Source organism: Balaenoptera ricei, chromosome 1 (assembly GCF_028023285.1).
Source record: "Balaenoptera ricei isolate mBalRic1 chromosome 1, mBalRic1.hap2, whole genome shotgun sequence".
Lineage (NCBI taxonomy): Eukaryota > Metazoa > Chordata > Mammalia > Artiodactyla > Balaenopteridae > Balaenoptera > Balaenoptera ricei.
This window is the reverse complement of record NC_082639.1, coordinates 117,762,212-117,774,031: the sequence shown is the minus strand read 5'-3', so window position 1 is coordinate 117,774,031 and position 11,820 is coordinate 117,762,212. Positions and strand designations below refer to the sequence as shown.

General features: G+C 40.9%; 1 protein-coding gene across 1 annotated transcript in view; it reads left to right on the top strand.

Moving 5' to 3' along the window:
* Positions 1–8,421: 8,421 nt before the first annotated feature.
* CD244 (CD244 molecule) overlaps positions 8,422–11,820 on the top strand; it is a 28,307-nt gene continuing 24,908 nt past the window's right edge. The window contains exon 1 of the mRNA XM_059924697.1: positions 8,422–8,482. Coding sequence (XP_059780680.1) covers positions 8,422–8,482 — 61 coding nt within the window. The remainder of the gene's footprint in view (positions 8,483–11,820) is intronic.

Below are 11,820 nucleotides of genomic sequence, written 5' to 3'. Positions count from 1 at the left end.
ATTTATGATAAAAACTCTCCAGAAAATAGACATAGAGGGAACCGACCTCAACATAATAAAGGCCATATATGAGAAACCCACAGCAAACATCATTCTCAATGGTGAAAAACTGAAAGCATTTCCTCTAAGATCACAACAAGACAAGGATGTCCACTATCGCCACTGTTATTCAACATAGTATTGGAAGTCCTAGCCACAGCAATCAGAGAATAAAAAGAAAAAAAGGAATACAAATTGGAAAAGAAGAAGTAAAACTGTCACCATTTGCCGATGACATAATACTATACATAGAAAATCTTAAAGATGCTAGGATTCTAGAAACAAATGAAATCAGAAAACTACCAGAACTAATCAATGAATTTGGTAAGGTTGCAGGATACAAAATTAATGCACAGAAATCTCTTGCATTCCTATACACTAACAACGAAAGGTCAGAAAGAGAAATTAAGGAAACAATCCCATTTGCCAATCTCAACAATAAGAATAAAATACCTAGGAATAAATCTACCTAAGGAGGCAAAAGACCTGTACTCAGAAAACTAAAACACTGATGAAGGAAATCAAAGATAACATAAACAGATGAAGGTATATATCATGCTCCTGGATTGGAAGAGTCAGTATTGTGAAAATGACTATACTACCCAAAGCAATCTACAGATTCAATTCACTCCGTATCAAATTACCAATGGTATTTTTCACAGAACTAGAATAAGAAATTTTACAATTTGTATGGAAACACAAAAGACCCCGAATAGCCAAAGCAATCTTAAGAAAGAAAAATGGAGCTGGAGGAATAAGGCTCCCTGACTTCAGACTATACTACAAATCTACAGTAATCAAGACAATATGGTACTGGCACAAAAACAGAAATATAGATCAATGGAACAGGATAGAAAACCCAGAGATAAACTCATGCACTTATGGTCAACTAATCTATCACAAAGGAGGCAAGGATATACAATGGAGAAAAGACAGTCTCTTCAATAAGTGGTGCTGGGAAAACTGGACAGCTACATCCAAAAGAATGAAATTAGAACACTCCCTAACACCATATACAAAAATAAGCTCAAAATGGATTAGAGACCTAAATGTAAGACTGGACACTTACTTTACTCTCTTAGAGTAAAACTCTTAGAGGAAAACATAGGAAGAACACTCTATGACATAAATCACAGCAAGATCTTTTTTGACCCACCTCCTAGAGTAATGGAAATAAAACCAAAAATAAACAAATGGGACCTAATGAAACTTAAAAGCTTTTGCACAGGAAAGGAAACCATAAACATGATGAAAAGGCAACCCTCAGAATGGGAGAAAATATTTGCAAATGAAGCAACTGACAAAGGATTAATCTCCAAAATATACAAGCAGCTCATGTAGCTGAATATCACAAAAAAATCCCCAGCCCAATCCAAAAATGGGCAGAGGACCTAAACAGACATTTCTCTAAAGAAGACAAACAGATGACCAACAAATACATGAAAAGATCCTCAACATCACTAATCATTAGAGAAATGCAAATCAAAACCACAACGAGGTATCACCTCATACCAGTCAGAATGGCCATCATCAAAAAGTCTACAAACAAGAAATGCTGGAGAGGGTATGGAGAAAAGGGAACCCTCCTGCACTGTTGGTGGGAATGTAAATTGATACAGCCACTATGGAGAACAGTATGGAGGTTCTTTAAAAAACTAAAAATAGAACTACTATATGACCCAGCAATCCCACTCCTGGGTATATTCCCTGAGAAAACCATAATTCAAAAATATACATGTACCATAAGGTTCATTGCAGCACTATTTACAATTGCCAGGACATGGAAGCAACCTAAATGTCCATCAACAGATGAATGGATAAAGAAGATGTGGCACATATATACAATGGAATATTACTCAGCCATAAAAAGGAATGAAACTGAGTTATTTGTAATGAGGTGTGTGGACCTAGAATCTGTCAGAATGAAGTAAGTCAGAAACAGAAAAACAAATAGCATATGCTAATGCATATAAGTGGAATTAAAAAGTGGTACTGATGAACCTAGTGACAGGGCAGGAATAATGATGCAGATGTAGAGAATGGATTTGAGGGCATGGAGGGGGAAGGGGAGGTTGGGATGAAGTGAGAGAGTAGCACTGACATATATACACTACCAAATATAAAATGGATGGCTAGTGGGAAGATTCTGCATAGCACAAGGAGATCAACTCGATGCTTTGTGATGACCTAGAGGGGTGGGATAGGGAGGGTGGGAGGGGGACTCAAGAGGGAGGGCATATGGGGATATATATATACATATAGCTGATCGCTTTGTGGTACAGCAGAAACTAACACAACATTGTAAAGCAATTATACTCCAATAAAGATGTTAAAAAAAAAAAAAAGAACAAGAACAACAAAAATAACAAAGAGCCTAGAAAAGAGAATAAAAAGGAATAGCCAATGGACTGCAAATGGGCCTGAGAAATCTTTTGGGGGTGATGAAAATGTTCTAAAACCAGTCTGTGGTAATGAAACTGCAAAACTCCATAAATTTACTAAAAGTCATTAAATTGTGCACATAAAATGGGTGAATGTAAATTATACCTCAATAAAGCTGGGATGGTTTTTTTTTTTTTTTAAACAAAACAAAACAAAACAAAAGAACAAAAAGAACAGGGCAGGGGCTTCCCTGGTGGCGCAGTGGTTGAGAATCTGCCTGCTAATGCAGGGGACACGGGTTCGAGCCCTGGTCTGGGAGGATCCCACATGCCGCGGAGCAACTGGGCCCGTGAGCCACAATTGCTGAGCCTGCGCGTCTGGAGCCTGTGCTCCGCAACTAAGAGAGGCCACGATAGTGAGAGGCCCGCGCATCGCGATGAAGGGTGGCCCCCGCTTGCTGCAACTAGAGAAAGCCCTCGCACAGAAACGAAGACCCAACACACCCAAAAATAAATAATAAATAAATAATAAAATAAAAAAAATTAAAAAAAAAAAAAAAAAAAAAAGAACAGGGCAGGAGGAACCAATGCATTTAGAAAAGATAAAGGGACTGGATGTGAAAGATAAAATGCTATTTTTCAGACTTGAGGAAGTGAATAGGAATAAAATTTCTGGGGTCCAAGACCCAAAAGTTATCCTTTGATATAGTCTGAGAAGAATTACTAGAATTAAAACACAAGGCAACAGAAGTCTCTGCCAAGGACTTCTAAATCTGAAATGATGCTTTAAAAACCTCAGTTGGAATGAGGCTGATGTACTTTTTGACATTTAATGGTGTGTCTAACACTTGCGCTTGTGCTGGATTGCCCTGGCTGGGATGGAGGGCAGAAAAGCAGTATCAGATAAGAGAGTGGAGCAAGGGGAGGTCAAAGCATGTGATCCCCAAGTCTCTATCTTCAGAAGAAGAAAGCACACAGATGTGCTAAGGAACACCAGCAGAGGCAGTTAGAACAGAGTCTGCCAGAAAGACTGAGAGAACTTCACATGAAAGTTATATAGGAAGGTTGGATGGGGGGAGAAAAAGGGGAACTCTTGGGGGACGGGAAATACGATCTAGGCTCTTCATATTTTGTGGTCTAATATGTGGGTATGTGGGCATGTGTAACCTGTGTAGTAGATGTAACTGCACATGGAATCAGGAAACCTGTCAGCACTGATATGGATTATACATGACAGACAAACAACAATGTGGAGAGAAGAAAATCCTCCAGAATAGAGTTTGCCATGTCAAGAAAATTTCATTTATGGTTTATTGTGAATGTTCATATAATTAAAAAAACAAGATAACTTGGTTTTAAGCTTCTAACTGCAGTATGAAACTTTGATCACATGCTCTTGTTTTCAGAGGTGCCAGTGTACCACAACTTAAAAAATTAAAGGGAACATTGACTTGCACAAATTACCTTATCATTCAAACCTCAGTTTTGAGCTTCTAAATTTATAATTCACAAAGTAGGTGTAATTCACAAACTAGGTGGCAGGGCACCTAGAGTCAGTATGTTTTCTTTTCCATTTTTGCAAAACACGCTGATATATTAATATGTCAAATGTAACAATTTAAGTATAAAATTTGATGCTAAATCAGATTCTGATTTATACTACAAAGTTGACCCTTGAAAAATGAACAATGTGGAGGTTAGGGGTGCTGATCCCGCCCCTACCAAATTCTAAATTTTGAGTATAACTTTATAATTGGCCCTCCATACAGGCGGTTCTGCATCCGTGGATTCAACCAGCCACAGGTCAGGTAGTACTGCAGAACCTATTTAGTGACAAAAAAAAAAAAAAAAAGGTTTACTCTCCCTCAAGTAAGAGAAAATTCTCCTGCCTGATGACCTTCAAACTGAGACATTGGCTCTGCAGATTTTGGATTTGCCAGCCTCCATAATTTCATGAGCCAGTTCTCTATAATAAATCTCTTTATCTCCATCTCCATTTCCATCTCTATCTCTCTATCTATGTCTATATATCTCCTATTGGTTCTGTTTCTCTGGAAAGCCTCACTAATACATTGATCTTATGTTATGTAGTTGAAAACCTGGGAACTCGGAGAACTGATACTTTAAATCATCGCACGTGTAATATAGTTATTGTAAAAAGTTCTGGACAGGAAGTATATGTGGAATAAAAAGTAAAAGTCACTCACTCACCTCTACTCAAAATTCTACTTCTTTATCTAAAGGTTGCCATCATGAATATATATATATATATATATATATATATATATATATATATATATATATATATATATATATATGTAATTTTTTTTTTTTTTTTTTGGCTGTGCTGGGTCTTTGTTGCTGCGTGCGGGCTTTCTTTAGTTGTAGCGAGCGGGGATGACTCTTCGTTGCTGTGCACGGGCTTCTCATTGTGGTGCCTTCTCTTGTTGTGGAGCACGGGCTCCAGGTGCGTGGGCTTCAGTAGTTGTGGCACCCGGGCTCAGTAGTTGTGGCGCACGGGCTTAGTTACTCCGCGGCATGTGGGATCTTCCCGGACCAGGGCTCGAACCCATGTCCCCTGCATTGGCAGGCAGATTCTTAACAACTGCGCCATCAGGGAAGCCCCCATCATGAGTATTTTTCCCCAGGCATGTTTCTTTGCATTTACAACCATTCAGAGAACATAAATACACACACATTAGTTTGTCCACCTAAACAGAACTATATTATGCAGATGGTTTTGTGAATGTCTTAAGGTTCTTTTCATGTGAGTATGTGGACATTTATTTTACTCTTTTAAAAGCCTTCTTAATATACTGTAGTATAGAATGAATACACCATATTTTTAAAACTGTTCCCCACTGATTAACTTTAGGTGATTTCTGATTTTTTACTTAACAATGCTATAAGGAAGAATCTTGCTTATCTTTGGGCATTTGTGAAAGTATTAGTCAGAGTATTTCTGTGGGTAAATTCAAAGGGGGTATTGCTAGGTGAAAGGGCATATGTATTTAACATGTTAATGATTACTATTAAATTGCCTTCTAGTAAATTATCAAAATTGAAGGTGGTCTTAGGGACCCCAAATTTAAAATTTGTCTCAGAAGTGGGTGGATTGTTTCAGACATTACATGAAATTTCTAAAAATCTTATATGTTCTGGTATAATGTTATAAGTCATAATTCTAGTATTACTTTAAAATGTATATCTCAGAAATAACTAAATTTCCTTGTCAATTGCATTATTATGAACTTTCATCAAATCTTTAACCGTGGTCATTTTTAAGTCTTTTGTCATTTACAGACAGTTCTGGGTGTACTCTGATGCTTTTGCAAAAATGTTCCTATAAAAGGGTTTCATCTTCAAGGAATTCATGGAGAAGACTCTGACAAGTGCAGGTTTCTGGTAACTGACTATACTGCTGAACTGAATGAATAAGCATTTTCAGAACTCTAATGGAAAACTGATGAATTCATAAAACTGTTAACAAAATATCAAGATAAAAAAAAATTAATTACATGGGACTGAGTGAACTGATGAGGATGATTATAATTTTTGTGACTTTCTATTTGAATAAAAAAAAATCCCACAAGGACTCAGAGATAAAAAGTATACAAATCAATTTTCACTGCAAAGTAAAGGAGCTGTTACAGTGGAGGATTACTGGACTGAATGTCAATATTATGACATAGTATGAGTGTGTTTCGTGTTTGGTAATTGCAATCATTGTTGCTTTTGTTGTGGTCATCCAAAAAAAAAAAAAAAAAAGAAGAAGTGGGTGGATTTGGGGACTTGTCAGTGTTGTAGCTGGGATATACTAGAATGACCTTGACTCCTTGAAACATGGTGAAAGTGTGATTTGAGAAAAAGAAGGATGAGAGGGTGGGGGTTGATGAAACTAATTCTTGGATGGTCACTGACCATTAAATGTCCAAGACTTACAAATACCTGGGAAATATGCATGGGAAATGGGAATACAGGAGTTTCTGAGTTTATGTGGACTTTGTAGCATGTTGGGTCTTCATGCTAAAGTGGCCGGATTACACAGAAGGGCTCTTTGTACAAGGATCCTGCAGGGCAAGATATAAACTCCATGAAGGCAGGGACCATGGTGACTTAGTTTACCAGTGTATCTCAGAGGGAAGGGAAATGCTTTCTCTAGGGAACTCATTCATTCCTTCAGCACTCAACAATCTATAACCAACTATTAAGAGCCAGGCACTGGGCCAGGCTCTGGAAACACTAAACTAAGGAGAGAAAAGACTTCATGTAGAAGAGCTCAAGGTCAGGCAGGGCAGTGTGGAGAACAAGTAGCAGTTATCATGGGGTAGAGTATGGTCAGGACCACAAGACACAAAGTGGTACATCTACTTCCAGTTCAGTTTCCAGGGGATGGTAGGTCAGCCATGTGACTGGTGGGAAGAGGATGGAGCTGGTGCTGGGGTCAGGAGCGGTGAACCACATTCCTAATTCATGTTGTCCATTAGTTGCTTTGAACAGATGGACCTTGTCCTCCATCTTTAACGGAAGGAAATTTACTCTTCCTTATTTTATCATGCCTTGAGCACCATTTCTTAAGGTCAAGGGCATGGCCAGATCAACTCTGAGGAAATTTCCCAGGGCTGAGGGCTGCCCCTTGGGAGGAGAAAAATGAGAGAAGAGCTGATAACCATTAGATTAGCTGGAAAAATCTGTGTGGGTCTACGTTTAAGAAAACAAACAAAACCTTACCGTTGTCCAGAGTTTTTTACACGCATCCTCTCAGGTTCAGTTTTTAATTTGATTCTGAAACTACCTTGTGAGGGATGGGAGCCAAGTATTGTTGAACCCACAGGCTCAGAAAGTAATTTGGTCAGGATCATACAGGTTGTGTGTTGCTGAACTGGAACTCAAGTCTACATCTTTGACTCCAAATCCAGTACTCCATCCGGAATATCACTGCTGCCTTTTTTGGCAGGCAAGGCTTTCAGTCTGCCTCCCCTCAGCCCAGCTTCAGACAGGGTGACTGGAAATGGATCAAAAGATGGAAAAGGAGAAGAAAGACTGACCTGAAGTGAACTGAAAGTATTTTCTGCTAAGGGGAAAGCAGAAGAAAGAGAAAGGCATAGAACGCTGGGGTGTGGTCTCAAAGCAATTGCGTTCTGGGGAAGGTGGGCTGCCTCCGCCTTTCCCTGGCGGGGTGAAGAGGATCAGATGCTACCTGGCCTTTCTGGAAGGTGGAATCAAAGTGCGTGCTGAGGGGAAGCAAACATGCGTCTACATCCTGTCTGGGTGAGAGAAGCTGAGAGAAGGAATAAAGGACTATTAAAGGAAAGTAGAAAAAGAAGAAGGGAGGGAATTTAGAAGTACAGATAGGAAACTAGGGCAAAAACACATTCTTAAGAAAAAAAATTTAATTTGCATATGCTTAAACTTTGGTATCAACTTGCAGAGATTCCCCAGGCCTGTTAGATTTTTCCAGTGCCCCCTACTTGTCTTCTTCAACATTTCACCCACTTATCTAGGGTTCCACTTCTCAGTCCACATCCTTCCCAAACCCTCTCCCCTCCACCTTCACCATGTCTGTTGGGATGGGACAGGCTCTGATGATGGCTGTTTGGTCCCCATGTAGGTTTCTCCATATTGCCAGTAGGATGCAGAGAATTGGAAAATTTCTTGGACATCTGTCCTTTAAACAAAGCAGCTAGGCTGGGCCAGAGCTTGGGACAAGATTTTGAAGCTGGTTTTGTGAGTCACTGTGAACTCTGAGCACCCGCCCACTTGAGGCAGACTTTGCAAGTTTAGCTTACGGGACCTATCAGACCAGGTCCAGGGACTGGGGCTTCCTCAACGGCCTTGTTAGCGTTCAGCTAATGAGAACAGCCTCAAGTTGAGGAAACTGTGGCTGGAGCGAGGCAGTTCTGCTCCCCGTCACCCTCCTGCTGATGGGTGGCTGCTGAGCCTGTGCAGGGCAGAGCATCTGGTGGGAGAGGACCCGGCCTGACCCCTCTGTCTTGTGGGGATGTTGGGGCAAGTGCTTACCCTCACACTCTTCCTGCTCATCAAGGGACATCGGGGCCAAGGTAAGGAGGCTCAGCCTGGCAGGGGTGGGGTTGGTATGGACTAGGGGCCGTGGCCTTCAGGGAGATCAGCATCCAGAGCCTCTGGGTTGTGCTGCTTACATGGTGACCTGGAACTGTGACTGAGCAGTTCCCCGCAGCTCTGGACAGGCTGGGTCAGAGACCAGAGGCTGGCAGTGGGTTGGGAGGTCCTTGAGAAGTGCCTCTGGCCAAGCAATCCAGGCCACCTCAGGCAAGGTGAGTCTTTTCCACTGGCTTCAGTTTTCCTTTCTGTCTAGTGGGGAGAAAGTATCCTCCCTGCTGGCTGTAAGAAAGACAAAGGAAATATCCTCTAATTTGGTGGGATTACCAGCAGAGAGGAGAAGTGGCCATGAGCTTCATGGGTTTCTCCAAGGAAATAGGGGTACTGGAGCTCAGAGACTGACAGATTATTCTCTGAGGCAGGAAAGCTGAGCCCTGGCAAGGGGGAGGGGAGAGGGGAAGTGTGAGGCCAAGGCCAGAACAGACGCTTTACCAGCATGGCCTGGTCCCTCATCCCTCAGCTCTTCCAGCAGCACAGAGGCCATGGGAGCCTGAGAATTATTAGGGAAATGTTGTCTGGGGGCAGGGTGCGGGGAAGGGAAGAGAAGGAGACATATATAAGGAAGCTCCATAGCAAACTGATAACTGTCAGCTGGGCCCAAGCCAACTAATGTTTGTGTGTGTGGGAAGCAGTCTCCCCCTCTTTTTCCAACCCTGTCTAGGATGCTCTGAGACTTGGAGCCTGCATTTTAGATCAGCGACTCTTTGAGGGGCATCATGAGCGCGGCGTGCAGTGAGAGGAGGGCACACTTTTGTGCAAAGGGAAGAAACAGAGGCACAAGGAAGTATTTGTGCAAGGCCTGTTAGAAGCCATCCCTGGGTACTCAGTTCAATCACTGAGCCCCTGAGCACTCTGGTATCTTTCAAGAAGACACATTCTAGGCTCCGGCTTTTGTAACGAGTACAGGCGGAGTAAGGCAGGGTGTAATAAGGAACAGGGAGCAGAGAGAGAAGTCTGGAGACTGGGGCTCATGCGTGTGGGCTGGGGGGACCCAAAGACGCAGGATCCTAGGTAAGAGAGCTAGGTTGGAACCTGGGCTAAGTAGCCTTGAAAGCTGAGATAGGACCCACATGCTTTGATGCCTGGCTTTGGGGGTGGGAGGGACAGAAGGTTGAGGCTGACTCAGATCATGAGCCCAAGTGGCAGGAGGATGGTGCTCCCTCCATCCTCATTCCCAGGGCTGTGGTGCTCTCTTTGGGTGTGGCTATGACAAGACTCATTGGTAGGGGGTAGGGGGGAGCCTGGCAAGTGATTCTTTGAGCACAGGGACGGATGGACTTTGGTCTTAGGGAACTTCTCTCTCTTCTTGCTATGCCCTGTGTCTGTGGGGCCGGCTGATGTAAGCTGACTGAAACTGCTCTGTTTATTTAGTTCAATTTTTAAACTTCTTAATTGAAAATAATTTTGAAGTTTCAGGGAAGTTGCAAGAATAGCACAAAGAATTTTTGTATTTCCTTCACCTAGATTCACCAGTTGTTAACATTTTATCACATTTGCCTTATTTCTCTTTCTCTCCAAATATAGGTATGTGTGTATAGCTGTATAATAATAATTATTTTTGTGGAATATTCAAGAGTAAGTTTCAGACATCATGCCCCTTTACTCTTAACTATTTTAGCACACATCTTCTAAGGACAAGGATGTTCCAATATCATATCATATCATATCATATCATATCAGCACAGGTATCAAATTTAGTAAATTTAACATAGATACAATCAAACATACAGTCCATATTTAAATATTACCAACTGTCTCCATAATGTGCTCTACAACATCTTTTTTCCCCATCCAGAATCCAATCAGGATCATGTATTGCATTCAGTTGTTATGTCTTTTTTGTCATCTTCAATCTATAATTATTCCTTTCTTTGTCTTTTATGACTTTGACATTTGTGGAATACAAGTCAGTTGTTTTCTAGAGGGTTCCACAATCTGAGTTTGTCTAATGTTTTGTCATAAGACTTAGGTCATGCACTTTTGGCAGGAATACCACGAAAGTGATGGCATGTCTTTTTCAGTGCATCCCATCAGGTGGTACAATGATAGTGAAACATTTTTTCTAAGACTTGGTTTACTGAAGAATGTAATATGCATCACATATGTGTAAGAGGCTCATATCACTCTTGAGCATTGTAAAAGTCTTCCAAAGTCTTCTCACTTCACGTAGAGTAAAAGCCATACATTTTGCAATGGCCCACGTGATCGGACCTCCCTAACCACCGCCCCTTCCTCTCTGATCTTCTCACTGCATTTCAGCCACGCTGGCCTGCTGGTCCTCACGCATGTTCCACTTGGGGGCTTTGCACTGTCTTCTCCACTTAGAATGCTGCTTTCCCCTCATTTGCCATGAGGCTTGCTTCCTCATTCTGCTCAAATAACACTTCTGCAGTGATATCTTTCCCATTAAAAATGTCAACCCCTTCATCCTGTAACTTCTTATCTCCCTCTTCGTTTATTTTTCTCTGTAGTGCTCGTCTCCATTTTACATACTATCTGTTTACTTATTTGTCTTATTTTCTATCTCCTAGGCTCTTCTTTACCTCATTAGAATGTAAGATCCTTGAGGCCAGGGCTTTTGTTTGTTTTGTTCACTGCTGTATCTTCAGCATCTAGAACAGTATCTGGCACAAGTAGACCCTCAATATGTATTTATTGAATGAATGAGTACTTTAAATAATCCATGGAATAAAGTGAGTTTATCTGCCTACCAGAAAGCTTCATTGGGAAAACTGTTTTAGATTTTAAAGCATGTAAATACTAACTACCTCTGTGGCCTTGAGGAAGTTAACTAACTTCTTGTTTCTCAATTTTTCATTCATAACATGAAGTTAACAGTGGTGCCCATTTCCTGGGGGATGTGTGAGGATTAGATGAGATATAGTGTATAAAGTGTTTAGAGAAATGTTGAGTTATGACAAGTCCTCCAAAATGAATGCTCATGTTATTCAGCTCTTTGGAGGCAGGGCATATATTTCACTTAGTTTTGTAGTCAGAGTAAAGAAGAGAGACTATTCAGTAATCCTTTGTTGACTTTAATTAGTTGAAGAGAAAGTGAGTTAGAGAATCTTGAGATAAGATGATAAAGTTTTAATGTGTGACCCTTTTCTGAGGGTTTCTCATTATCATAACCAGGATCTTAGGGAGTCTTCAACATTTTTAACTTAAAGGAACATGTATTCAAGACATTTAATCACATGATTACATCGTAATGTAAAGTAGTCTGTTTTCACAATAGCATCTCCCTCTCTATTCCCAT